The sequence below is a fragment of the Rhinatrema bivittatum genome, chromosome 2 (assembly GCF_901001135.1).
Source record: "Rhinatrema bivittatum chromosome 2, aRhiBiv1.1, whole genome shotgun sequence".
Classification (NCBI taxonomy): Eukaryota; Metazoa; Chordata; class Amphibia; order Gymnophiona; family Rhinatrematidae; genus Rhinatrema; species Rhinatrema bivittatum.
The window spans coordinates 732,470,213-732,484,899 of NC_042616.1; the positions used below are offsets into that span (position 1 = coordinate 732,470,213).

Consider the following 14,687-nt stretch of genomic DNA (forward strand, 5'->3'; position numbering starts at 1 on the left):
GACCCATAGTTTTGCAACTTCCTTTCCATCAGAAAAGATATGTTTTTGTGCATCATTAATTCCTTTCAGGAATTTGAAACTTTGTACATATCTCTGCTGTTTCTCCTCTCCTCCGGGATATACATATTTACGTCCTTTAGTTTCATCTCATAAGTCTTTCTGTACAGCCTCCACACCATTTTAGTTGCCTTTCTCTGGGCTGCTGCCTTTCTGTCCTTATCCTTTTTTGAGATGGAACTCCAGAATTGAATACACTACTCCAGATAGGGCCTCACCAAGGACCTGTACAGGGGCATTGTAATCTCCTTTTTTCCTGCAAGTTATGCCTCTGAGACCCAGCATCCCTCTGTCCTTAGCCACCACCTTGTCACATTGTTTCACTACTTTCAGATCATCAAATAATATCTATCCAAGCTCTTTCTCCAAATCTGTGAACATCAGTCATTTACCTTTCATCATGTTCAAGATCTTTGGATTTCCATACACCAAATGCATGATTGCACTTCTTTGCATTGAATTCCATCAGCCAAATCTTCAGCCACCCCTCAAGCATTCCCAGGTTATATCTCATTCTTTCTACTCCTACAGGTATGTCTACTCTGTTGCAGTACCAGTTCTTTGTATCATCCCCAAAAAGACAAACTTTACCTTCTAATCCAGTGGTTCCCAACCCTGACCTGCATAATCATTGTGGATTTCCTGAAACCCCGACTGGCTGGGGGTCCCCAGGACAGGGTTGGGAACCACTGTTCTAATCCTTCTGCAATATTGCTCACCCAGATATTGAACAGATTCATTGCCAGAACCATTCCTTTATCACTCTTCTTTGTTCAGCATAGGTTCCATTTTCCACTGCTTGCTGATGTGTCAGCCAGCCAATTTGTAATCAATTCCACCATCTTGGGCCTCTTTCCCAGGCTCCCTATTTTATTCATGAGCCTCCTATGAGGAACCATATCAAAAGCCTTGCAGAAATCAAAGTAAGCTACATCAAGTTTTCTTCTTTGATCAAATTCTGTAGTCACCCAATCAAAAAAATCTATCAATTTTGTTTTACAGAACCATCTATTGGTAAAACTATGTTGCCTCAAATCCTGTAAATCATTGGATTGAAGATAATTCATTATCCTTCCATTTAGCAGTCTCTTCATTAATTTTCCCGCCACTGAAATAAGGCTAAGCAGCCTGTAGTTTCCAGCCTCCTCCCAGCTATCATTTTTGTGAAGGAGGACCACAATCACCCTTCTCCAATCCTGCAGTTTTACTCTGGTCTCCAACAATCTGTTGAAAGGTCCTTCGGCCTTATTTTCTTGGAGCTACTTTAGTATCCTGGGATGTATCTCATCTGACCCATGGTCTTGTCCACTTTCAGTTTTGCTAGATCTAAATAGGCATCGATTGACCTCACTCTTCTCCGTACTGTCAACTGGCAATGGTCCTTTTCCAGTGCCTTCCTTAGTGGAACCCAAACTGAAGTATGTGTTTAATATTTCTGCTATTTCTTCAGCTTTCTCCACATATTGCTCCTTGACTCCTTTCAGTTTTACAGTGCCACCATTGGCCTTCTTCCTTTCTCTGATATATCTGAAAAATGCTTTGTCACCATGTTTTACCTCTTTGGTGATCTTTTCTTCCAATTAAACTTTCATTATCCTGATTTCTTTCCTTGTTTCCTTTTGTTTCACCAGGTGTTCTTCCCTGTGTTTTGAGCTCCTTTATTCTTTTTGAGTGCTGATATTCTTGCCTTTTTCTGAACTACCTCTTTGGAGAACCATATCTGTTTGTTTTCTTACTTTTATTAACTTTTCACATAAAGGTTTCTTACCTTTGTTATAGCTCCTTTTAATTTGTTCCTCAGTCCCACTTTACCCAACTCCTTCTCAAGATACTTTGCCATTTTACCAAGTACTTTGATCTTTTTGTGACGTCCCTCCCTCTTGGTTGTTGTATCGAACCACCATCATTGGTGCCCAGCTGGCTCCTAACTGGAAAGGTAGCAAGAAGCACATTTAAAACAAATCAGAGAAAATTATTTTTCATTAATGCACAATTAAGCTCTGGAATTCATTGCTGGAGGATGTATTTAAGGCAGTTAATATAAATGGGTTGAAAAAAAGGTTTTGGACAAGCTCCTGGAGGAAAAGTCCATAAACTGTTATTAATCAAGTTGACTTAGGAGATAGCCACTGCTTATTACTGACATTATTAGCATGGGATCTATTTAATGTTTGTACACTTGCCAGGAACTTGTAACATAGATTGGCCACTGTTGGAAACAGGATTCTGGGCTTGATGGATCCTCTGTTTGACCCAGTATGGGAACTTCTTATGTTCATTTGTGAGTACCAGGTGTAGTATCATTGCTCCCCTTGTTGGTTCTATCACCATTTGTTTGAGCAGAGCCCTTTCTTTCTACTTCTTGCAGATTCTGTAGCAGGGATACTCCAATCCACATCAAGCAGATTAAAATTTCCAAAAAACTATATTTTTCCCTTCTCACCTTTTGGATGTCTGCAGCCAGATCTCTTTCCAGTTCTTTTTTTTTTTCTAATGTGGAGGCCTGTGGACCACACCAGTATAAATGGAAGTGTTATTTTTTTGACAGTTTGTAGTGCTTCTTCCCCATGCCCCCTGCATTTCAATTGCTCCAATATTTTTGACATAAAGAGCTGCTTCTCCCCATTTATGAGACTCTCTGAACAATGTCTCTGTAAGCAACAGTATCCAAGTCTTCCCGTACCATTAGGGCCTGCAGATCTGTAATTCTTTGTTCAAAATTTCCTCTTTATAACTGAAAACAGAAAATTTTACCTTAAGCAGCTTGTTTTGTATATATATATTTTTAAACTCTTTATTATAATTTTAAAATCAAATATACCAAAATATTTGATAAAGAAAAATGCACAATATATATAATAATCTGTATATCAATAGGAAAATAATTTAAATAAAATATATCAATATATTGCTACAATTAGACCCCAATAAAGAATGTGGGAACAGGAAAAAAAAACATTTGGAATGGCTATGACACAAATCATATTGCCATAGTAAAAGAAAGAAGGCTACTTAGCAGAACTCTACCCAATCAAGAAATATCCACAGAGGAAGAAACCACAACTCCTCATCTGGCATCCAAAAATATCTTCAGCTGGCTCGGATCAAAGAAAACAAATCTTGAAAAATCAAGTTATCACATATTTATAGGGATAAGGTATAATACATGTGACTGCTAAAGAAAGAACTGCAGCTTTCATGGCTAAGAATTTCTTTCTTCATTCTTGTGTTGCTCTGGATATATCAGGAAACATCCACATCTTTTGACCTCTAAACAAAGTGTCCTTGTTAAGAAAATTTAGACAAAAGATATTACGGTCTTGCATAAAGACAAAAGTCACCAAGGTAGCACGACTGACTGCATTTACTTCATCAGTTTTCCAGGAAATCCGTTAAGTTAGTAGGAACTTCCATCAAAGCATTGTCTGCTGATCTTCTAGGAGCAGGAAAGAAAAAGATCTTCTCCATAGGGGGAAGTGCATTCTCTGGGATTAACAAAGCTTCTTTCAAATAAGAAGTAAAAAGATCAGGTGTACTGAGAGGAATCTGAGGAAAATTGAGTATTCTCAGATTCAAAGATCTGAGAGAGTTCTCCACAATCTTAGTTCTACGAGATGTAGAAGACAAGTCCTTGATATTGACCTGAACATCTTGAACCTTCACTAAAGATGTTTCTCCATCAGACACATTCTTCTCCAAAGAACTAAGTCGGAGCTCATGAGATTGAAAATTGTTCTGCAAATCAGTAGTCAGAGACTAAAGAGGTAACAAACTTGTTAACTGCTATCATAACAGTCCAAAGACTATCCAGGGTAATAACTGCAGGTTTGGTAAAAGTAGCAGAATCATGAAGAGCCAAAGATGGAGCCTCAGTAAATGAAACAGGATTCTTCAGACTTATTGCAGTTGACCCAGCTGGCGAGTCAAGGTGTGGTACTAACCCCTATGCACCAACCTACGTGTCCCAAGGCTCTCGCGACACTCCTGCTACGTTCTGGCTCTGAATCAGTATCACCTAAATAGGAGAAGCAGAGCCAATAGATGAAATGGAGCCATCCAAAGTCTCAATCACTTCAGCAGAAGCATCATCAAGAGTGGCGGCACTAACAGGAAGATGCGGTGTGGAATGGTGATTGAGGCTAACAAACTTCTGCCGCCGACAGGCTGGCATCCCCAAGTCCAGCCAAGCTGGCATCGACTGCTGAAACTCTGGAAGATACATGTTTCAGCATAATTGTCTGGCATAGGGCAACCGATGATTCAGCTGTCTTGTCTTGCCTAATAGCTCCTTTCCGTTTCCCCATCTCAGAAAGTGTTCAGGTAAAATTTCAAAGAAGAAAAAGAATAATTCTTCTGGAGCTGCTTAAGAACACGTCTGCTATGCGGTGGCTACCTATGCTAGTATTGATGTTTTATATACTTTTTTAAAAACTTGGAGACTGAGTGGTTCAGTGGATTGACAAAGGATCACAAGTCTTTCACTTCTATATCAACAGTTCAGTTCCAACTCATATATGTACTTACTAATAGACTTTGCTATTTAAAAACTGTTAGATGGTTTATGTAAAATTTGGAGATCTTTAATCCAGTTCTCAGTGCCTACAGCACTGAAAAATCATCTTCCTTAGTTGGCATTAACTGACATCCTTGTTGCTGTGTAGAGTGGCAGTTACACATATAAACATCAGTGGTATGACTGTATCAGGCTTCCAGGATGGCATGGTTAAAACCTGAACTGGGAGACTGACTTTTTTTTTTTTTTTTTTTTAGCCTCACTCATTTTGGTGGCTCTGGGGGATGATTACAAAACTTGGTGATAGGACATGGAAGGGGACCTGTGTGTTGGATTAAGTATTAGTTTTATAAGAATCAGTTAAGGATGTCAAGGACAGAAATCGCGTAGCTGCCAAAGTGGTAGAGGCCATCACTTCTGACGGATTATAGGCATGCTTGGGGCAAATATAGAGGGCAGAGTTGGGTAAAAGATTGAGAGGTCAAATAAAAGAAAAAATAGTGGTGGAAAGATGGAGCTGGTATAAGTTGTATATGGGGATTTATAAGGTCATTTACCCAAAGTGGAAGAATTCCAATTGGGAAGACTAGATAGGTTAATTGGGGCTTGTTACTGTATTAAGTCTGGAAACTAAATTGTGCACTCACTCCTCGCGAAGCACATTTGCAGGCAGATAGGGGGAACTTTTCACTTTATTGGTGGTTGCTGTTCCTCTTGTGATTATATGCAGTATTTCAGATTCCTATGCTCTCAATCCAGCAACCTTTATGATAAGAGCATAAGAACATAACATAAGAAAATGCCATACTGGGTCAGACCAAGGGTCCATCAAGCCCAGCATCCTATTTCCAACAGTGGCCAATCCAGGCCATAAGAACCTGGCAAGTACCCAAAAACTAAGTCTATTCCATGTTACCAATGCTAATGGCAGTGGCTATTCTCTAAGTGAACTTAATAGCAGGTAATGGACTTCTCTTCCAAGAACTTATCCAATCCTTTTTTAAACACAGCTATACTAACTGCACTAACCACATCCTCTAGCAACAAATTCCAGAGTGTAATTGTGCGTTGAGAAAAAAGAACTTTCTCCGATTAGTTTTAAATGTGCCCCATGCTAACTTCATGGAGTGCCCCCTAGTCTTTCTACTATCCGAAAGAGTAAATAACCGATTCATATCTACCCGTTCTAGACCTCTCATAATTTTAAACATCTCTATCATATCCCCCCTCAGCCGTCTCTTCTCCAAGCTGAAAAGTCCTAAGCTCTTTAGTCTTTCCTCATAGGGGAGCTGTTCCATTCCCCTTATCATTTTGGGAGCCCTTCTCTGAACCTTCTCCATCGCAATTATATCTTTTTTGAGATGTGGTGACCAGAATTGTACACAGTATTCAAGGTGTGGTCTCACCATGGAGCGATACAGAGGCATTATGACATTTTCCGTTTTATTCACCATTCCCTTTCTAATAATTCCCAACATTCTGTTTGCTTTTTTGACTGCCGCAGCACACTGAACCGACTATGACGCCTAGATCTTTCTTGGATGGTAGCACCTAATATGGAACCTAACATTGAAGAGAGATTGAAAGACCTAAATATGTATACCTGGAGGAGAGGAGGAACAGGGGGGATATGATACAGACCTTCAGATACCTGAAAGCTTTTAATGATGCATAATTGACAAACCTTTTCTGTTGGAAAGATCAGTAGAACTAGAGGTCACGTAATGAAACTCCAGGGAGGATGACTTAGAACCAATGTCAGAAAATGTCTTCACAGAGAGAGTGGAGGGTGCTTGGAATGCCCTTCCGGAGATGATGGTGAAGACAAAGATGGTGAAAGATTTCAAAGGAGCATGGGATAAACACTGTTGATTCATAAAGATTAGAGGATGGAAATGAAGAAAATAATGTATGGGAGTAACTTGCTGGTGTAACGGTTACTACCTTTAACCAATAAGCCTTCATACTGTTGATGCAAGTCCATTATTGTTCTCTGCTTTAACGGCAGGGAGAAAAGAGGAATAAGAGAATTAGATTCAGACAGCAACCATCAAGGACATTGAATTTTACAATCTGGGAAAACAAATAAGCATGGGGGCTAACTTGCTCTGTGGCCTTCTCAGCCTACCTGCCTTGCTCTGTGACCTTTCAGGCTTCCCTGTTTCTTGGGCCTTCCAGTTCCATCTTGCAGCCTTTGAGGCTTCTAGATTCACCTAGCCCAGCTTTGTGGCCTGTTCAGGCCTTCTTATTTGCTTGTTCCTGTCCAGGCCGTGTCCTTTTCTGTCCTGTCCAGTCCCTGTCTCCAGCCCAGGCCTTTCCTTTGGTTCAAGCCTTGGCTCCAACCCTGCCTATATCCAGCTCTTGCCTATCTTCAGTGCTGGCCTTGTCTCCAACCTTAGCCTGGTCCTTGGTTCCAACCCATGCCTCCAGCTCTGCTGTACCCATCTTTTGCCTGCCTCCAGTACCAGCCTTAGCACCACCTTTGGTTCCAGCCCATGTCTCCAACCCTGCCTGTATTCAGCTGAGTCTTCCTGGCCACCAGAAGCAAAGGGCTCAACCTGCGGAAGAGGTGGTTGGTCCAGGCAGAAGGCCATCTCCAGTCCTGTGTTGCTCCTAAAGGAGTAATCCACGATCCTAGCCTGCCTGACTATGACAGTGATAAGATTTTTGCTAAGGCCAGAGGGTTGCTGAACTGCATAGAAAAAAAAACCATAACCAGCATGAAAAAGGAGGTGATAATGCCCTTCACAGTTCACTGGTGAGACCTCATCTGGAGTACTGTGTTCAGTTCTGGAGACTCTATCTCAAAAGGGATAGAGACCGGATATGAGGTCCAGAAATAGGCAACCAAAATCATGTGAAAGCTGCACTGAAAATATGAGATGAGACTTGAGGACCTAAATATGTATATTCTAGAGAAGTGAAATGAGAGGGGATATGATATACACTTCTACATATTTAAAAGTATTAATAATTCACAAGGCTCAAACCATTTCCAATGGAAAGACAGCTGTAGAGCTAGGGGTCCTGATATGATACTCCAAAGGGTTAGACTCAGAAACAACGCAGGAAATATTTCTTCAAAGAGAGGGATAGTGATGCATGGAATGCCCTCCTGGAAGAGCTGTTGAAGACAAAAATGGTATCAGAATTTTAAAAAAGCATGGAATAAACACAGAGCATCCTTAATGGCTAGAGAATGGAAATGAAGTAATAGGGTAACCTGTACTATTGTTTAGTGTAACATTTGTGCTTGGGGTTAACCTGCATGGAGTGGCATTTACAACCCTAAATACCTTCTGGGCAGACTGGATGAACAGTTTCCATTTTAGTTGAGTTGTAAATTAGTGCTGGATGAAATTTGGAAAATAGCTTTTCATTTTATTGTACAGTTTTGTCATGACTGTTCTTTAAAATATTTGTAGTGAGATTCAGATTTCTATTTTATCTTAGGTTGCCTAATATACAAATTACAGATAGTTTCTTCTCTACTAGTGAATCCTTGTGTAAACAAGTAGGTATCTTCTCTGCAACAGTTTTATGTGGAGTTAATCCCTGTTTAACATTGTCAGCCTGTTAGTAGTATAGTATAGATGTTAGGTGATCAGGATTTTGTCTCCATTCATTGTGTCAATACTTGCTTTTCTAGGACAAGTCACTTATATGCCTTCTTTATTCAGTGGAGTCCAGAGGTATACACAGAAGATGCTGGGGAATCTACTAGGGAGCCTGGGTTTGTAGTGGTGAAAAAAAATGAGGAACCTGAAGTGGATGAAGATTCTACTAATGAAGGTGCATTCAAAGTATGGGAGGTAAGAAAACATTACCAAATGATTCTTGTTTCATGTGCCAGCATTTTGAATTCTTGGTAATTTAAAAATAGCTATGGAAAATGAAGGGAAAATTTAGTTATGTATTGTGTTTGTTCATAATTGTTTTATCTTCATTTTAGCACTCTCTTTACCTTTTTTTGCCATCCTGATGCTTTTCTAATCTCTGACCATCAGCATTTTATCTATTATTTATTTATTTATTTGAAGCTTTTATATACCGAGGTTTAGCGCATGCCTTCACCCCGGTTTACATTGAAACGAAACAATGATACATAGAACAAGTAGTGAAACAAAAGTATATGCATATAACAGGTCATGGAGCAGGTTGTAACAGGAAATAACTAAAATATTTTAAGCCAAATAACGAAAATGAATATAGAAACGAAAAACGAGGAAGGTATATACAAACTCATGCTCTAAATACAAGAAAGTATGAGTGGGAAATGAAGGAAAGAAGGGGGGGAATGGGTGGGAGGTAGGGGTGGGGGGATAGAGGGGGAGGCAGTGGGAGGAGGAGGGGGTAAATATCTGCGGAAAAGAGAAGAGGGGAGAAGGAGGTGGAGGCTTAAGGCATCACAATTGTAATTTGCTTAAATCATCATTGAAAGTCTGGCTGAAGATCCAGGTTTTCAGTTCTTTTTTGAATGATTTATTATCGATGATATTGGTGAGGTAGCATGGTAGGGCATTCCAGAGTTTTGGCCCAGCTATGGAGAGAGCTCTATTTCTGGTGTTCGTAAGCTTTGCCATGGGATATGTGGGTATTTCGAGAAGTATTTGTCAGAAGTTCTGGTGTTCCGTTGAGGTTTGTGGGGGTGGAACATTTTACTGACTGCGGAGTTATCTGTATTGTGTACTGCGTCGTGGATGATCGTCAGGGTTTTGTATTCTATTCTCTGAATGATTGGTAGCCAGTGTAGACTTTTTAATACTGGGGTGATGTGATCCGATTTTTTATTTCCGGTCAGTACTCTAGCAGCGGCATTTTGCAGTAACTGTAGTGGTTTTATGGTGGATTTGGGGAGACCTAGTAACATTGAGTTGCAATAGTCTAGGCTGCTGAAGATCAGGGATTGTAGTACTGTTCGAAATCCCTGATGGTGGAGGAGCGGTTTTAGGTGTTTTAGTACATGAAGTTTATAGAAACCTTCCTTGGTTTTGGTTGCTATGTTTGTTTTTAGGTTAAGATCTTTGTCGATCCATACGCCGAGGTCCTTTGTTAAGCTTTTTAGAGGTATGGAGATGTTGTTGATTAGAAGAGAGTTGAGGGAGATGGTTTGGTCTGAGACGTTTCTTCCAATGAGGATACATTCAGTTTTATTCATGTTTAGGCATAATTTTAACTTGTTGAGCATGTTACTAATTGTGGTTAGGTGTTTGGCAGCAGTGTGGAGAGCGTCTTCTATTGAGTTGGTGATAGGGATGATGAACTGAATGTCGTCTGCGTACAGAAAGAAAGTTATTACAAACCTGTCTTTTCATTTGAAACAAATTATATTTTACAAAATACCATGGAATAAATATTGTAAAGTATTTGATAACATTTAAACTACGTATCTTTTAGTGTGCAGTAATATAGAGATGTACTAGATATGTTTAGGGCCTTGGTCTGGCATTATATTTGTATATGTGAGGAACCTCACTCATTCATGAGAGCTTATTCAGGGCTTTGCTTTTATTGAATGCATTCATCACAGTCTGATATTTTATTTTAATTAGGCTTCTTTGTATAAAAATATATACACAAGTCATTGCCAAAGTTCACAATCTAAGTTATTATTTAACATTGCTATACTAACTTCTGCAAAATTAGGTTGTATGTTTTTATTTAGAAGCAATTCAAAGAAGAGCCCCCAGAATGGTGCAGGGCCTGCAACACAAGCCTTACACAGAAGTTTAAAGAATTTAAAATGTGTTCTCTAGGGGAAACGAGAGATTGGATAGCATACTGAAGCCCACAGAATATTAGTGTACAAAGATAGTATTTTCCATAGAAACAGATTCTTGGTGACAAAGTTTTATGGTATGAAGATGGCAGGAAGAAATGTGAGGAAGTACTTTTTTACTGAAAGGATGAGAGGTGGTTAACATAGCGCATGATTAGAGGTAGTACTTTTTACAGATGTTAATGTATAGATTGATGCCACCTTGTATCTGGTTATTTCACAGTTTTCTACTTCTTGTCTCTTAATTTAAACTTGTGTATTGCTTGCTGGGTAATACAATACAAATGGTACCTATTCACTAGCATCTTTCAGTTGTTTCTGTTTCTACATGTGAAACATGGTGTCAGATGTATTTGAACCTGCATTGCTTCCCTACATCTAAAGTAGAGAGTTTCTAGAGTGCAGTGGGCTCAAGAACTGTGAACAGAAGGAAAGACTTGCAGTGATATTGATTGGCTTAGATTTGCATGTGTTCTCCTATGGATGCTGAAGTAAGAGAATATTTCTGCATCATGGCTGCAACCACTAGTATTCTGCCTCCCTGATGGCATGAAGGTTAGTGATGATTTTAGCAACTGGGAAAATTTCAGGGCAGAATTTGAATACTATTCTCTAGTCACAGGCTTAAATGCAAAGTTAACTGAAGTGCAGGCAGCTAAATTGAGGAGAGCAGTGGGTTTTGAATATTTTTATGCACATCTTGAGCCATACAAAGGAACAGAGAGAAGATACAAATGCCATCCTTAATGCTTTGGAAGCCTGTTTCAGACCTGGAAAAATAATAGTACTGTATATGAAAGATACATATTCGGCTGCTGCAAAAAAGAAGAGGGTGAATCCACTGACAACTTTATCACACATTTGAGAGAGAAAACAGCAACATATGAGTATGACCCATTGAATGATAAACTGATTTGAGATAATATAATCCTTGGCACAACGAATGAGTTCACGTCACCATCTTCTGAGAGAATAAGACTTACATTTGAATACAACTATGAAATGTGTTGCACTGAGGAGTTTACTGACTTGCAAATGAGAACTATTGAACAGGACTGGCAGGCTGACAGCATTAATGCAACATATAAGCATCAGTGAAGCATACATGCCTACCGAAATAAACGACAACAGGGTAACCCAATTGCAACAAATCTGCAGCATGTAGGTATTGTGGCAATTACATAAGCAAGAAAGAAAACAATGTCTAGCATATGGAAAAACATGTAGGTCAAGCGGTAGTCCAAATCATTTTGCGAGAGTTATTTATCATGTAAAAAGCAAAACATGAGTAAGCTGTATAATTCAGAGATATTACTCAGATGATGAAGACTTCCTCAGTACTCATGTGATCTTCTCAGCGCAATGCTCAGGCATTATGTGAACAGGATGCAACTGGTTTATGAATCTCAGATTAAATAATATACTACGACTTCCGGTTATTCTTTGAGCCAGGTGGCTGTGACCTGATCTAGCTCCCACTAGTCTTGCATAGATTATTTCATCCACCTCTGACTCAGACCTACATCTTTTAAAATATATCATGCTAAAGACTCCAGCAGAAGATCTATACTGGAGCTGTGGGTGGATCAGGCTTCCAAGAAGAGTAAAACCAGTATAACTCCAATCTCAGAATGGCCTGCCAGCACGGAAGACTCTGCTTCTGATGATGAAACTAAGATGTGCCTCACAGGACCAGAAACCAAGAGGCCTTTATCCAGGAATTATTGAACACTTCCCTAAAAATAATCTGGAGTGGATTCCCACAAGGGAATAATTGTAAAGAAGGTCACTGACTTAGTCAAACTGGGTAAAGAAAATTCTTCAAAATTGGAGAAGCAAGAAACTAAAATGGCTGACCTAGAAATGTCAGTGTTTCTGTCAGTATCAGAATTGAGAAGCTCAACAGGTATTATGGACGGTTCTCGATATCGATGACTTTGAGAACAGGTCGTGTAGATGCAACATTAGGTCCTTGAAGTCACTGAAAATCTGAGGACTCTGACACAGTCACATTTATTTCAAAACGATTGCCAGGCATCTTGATTGTAATAAAGGACCCATCACCAGGAGGGAGGCCTCATGCAGTAATTAGAGAGTTAAACAACTTTAGTGATAAAAGTAGAGTCTTTAATGCTGCAAGGGAGTTGAAGGAAATGTTTTATCAAGGTAACAAGATTATGAATTTTCAAGATTTCTCTTCAGATTGTTGGACTTCCTCGGCTGGGTTCAGTAGCACTCCAAATACAGTTCAGGCTTCTACTGACAATTCTCCACTGCAATAGGTATTCCTCTTAGTCCCCAAAGTTGTGGTTTAAAATGAGAGTACCTGGTCTCTGCCAGGTTATGTTTGGCGGCTTACAGGAACAGGCTGCAGCATCCTTTGATGACCTCACTACCTTGAGCCCTTTATAAGGGCCTCTCTGATGCCTCCACTTTGCCTCAGCAATGGTGGTTCTACACAGCCTGTGTAGTGTGTATTGCTGCTTTGTTCCTGGTTCCTGTGTTTCTAGTCCTTGCCTAGTCTCTCCAGCCCAGACCTGCCTCACCTGACCAGCCCAGCCTTGCCTCATCCCCTTGCCTCCTCTCAGACTGACTTCTGGATCTGACCTTTGCTTAGACACTGATCGTTCTTGTTTGCTACCTGCCTCTGATACTAGCCAGGCCCTGGATTGATGCTTATGTTACTGCCACAGACGCTCGCCTAAAACCTGCCGGCCCCTGGAACCCAAGGGCTCAACCAATGGGGAAAGGTATTTCTATAGGTGAAACTCCTAGTCAGTCTCCTATGTCGCTCCGCCAGCTGACAGTGAGGGCCTATGGGGTCTACCTTGCAGACTGAGCCAATCTGTCCATAGATTTTACACATGTTTTCTGGGCCTTTCAGGACTGCCTTGATTTCCAAGCAGGTTTTCCATCTAGTGAACCCCCAGGACACAACTAGGGAGCAAGCTTGCTTACTGAAAAGGCAAGCTTGGTGTGCAGAGAAAAGAAAAACTATAATATAGGAGTAGTCTCAATCTCCCAAAAGGAGAGAGAGAAAAATAAACAGTGAATCCCTTTTCTTGTTACCGTATATTCAGCACGAGTTCCAGCCCACATTCAGACCTTGGGTTGAGGCACAAATTATTCCCTTCACTCTACAGTTGTGCCAAACCTGTCCCTTGTTTACAGGTGAAAGATTCCAGCAACAAACATTCAGAAAAAAACAAATGGGAATAAAAATACTGCTAGCCTTGCCCTGGACTGAAAGGGCCCTCTACAAGCTCTTCTCAAAACAATCCTCATAATGTATATCCTCTTAGAAGGGCTTCAGGTACAGTATCTTCAGTTGATTTCCATGTCCACGGACTGCCTTGTCTGGCCCCTCCATCTCCTCTTCTTCAGTAATATCAGGCTGTGTTTAAATTCCCCACTGACAGGATGTTGCCCTTCTGGTTCTGACATTCTTCCTGCCTCCCTTTCAGGTGTGTTCATTAGGCCCTGCTAGCTCCTGTATTCCCACCCCAAGCAATGACGTAAATGGGGTTTTTTTTGTATCAGACTTTACACTGTGAAGTCTTTTGTGTTTAAAAAAAAAAAGTGTTGCACTGGACTTTCATCGACTGGATTATGAAGAGGGTTGATGTAGGCAGGAATTGGTGAGCAGTGGATGAGTTGGGGGTTGGATTGGGGTTAGGAATTTACTGTGGGGTAGGGAGTTAGCACCTGAGCTGCCCACCTCTTGAGTCACGATAGTCATCCCATCTAGAGGGTTTCAGGTAGTTGTGGTTAGTTCTTGTTGGTGTTGGGTGGGAGGATGGGGGGGAGGAGTTAGGGGAGGGATACATTAGACTGTGGGGGACAGAAAGTTTTGTCACAGATGAAGTGTGGGATAGAGTAACTTTCGGGCTAGAGAAACACTTTACACTGACTCCAACCTCTTTCACAACAGATTTTCACTTTATTATGCCAGCATTCAGCATGTAATCTTGTAGACTGCTTACCTTGTAGCAGTGTACTCACACCATAAGATTTTACAGAGAGGCTTCATGAGCAGCTCCTAGAGATGTGAGGCCGCCTGATCCCAGCTAGGCTCAGCCTCTTATTCTTCCCCAGCAAGTTTCGTCTCAGAGCGCTCACTCACTTTGTTTTAAGGTGGAAGCTTGGTACTTCACAGGTTAAGGAGAGTAGTAAGGCCACTCCTTCACATACTTTCCCTCTCAGCTTGAACCCATTGGGGCAAACATCTTCATTCATCCTGGATCCCATCCAGGGACGTGGCTTCAGTCCCAAATGTACTCTTTCTGGTCTTCAGGTAAGAACATAAGAACATGCCATACTGGGTCAGACCAAGGGTCC

General features: G+C 40.6%; 1 protein-coding gene across 3 annotated transcripts in view; it reads left to right on the forward strand.

Moving 5' to 3' along the window:
• The window catches only part of OXR1 (oxidation resistance 1), a 1,217,970-nt gene that overhangs the window by 982,682 nt on the left and 220,601 nt on the right, over positions 1-14,687 (forward strand). For all 3 annotated transcript variants that reach the window (XM_029591868.1, XM_029591869.1, XM_029591872.1), the window contains one exon: positions 8,220-8,382. In XM_029591868.1, the coding sequence (XP_029447728.1) occupies positions 8,220-8,382 (163 nt within the window). The remainder of the gene's footprint in view (positions 1-8,219; positions 8,383-14,687) is intronic.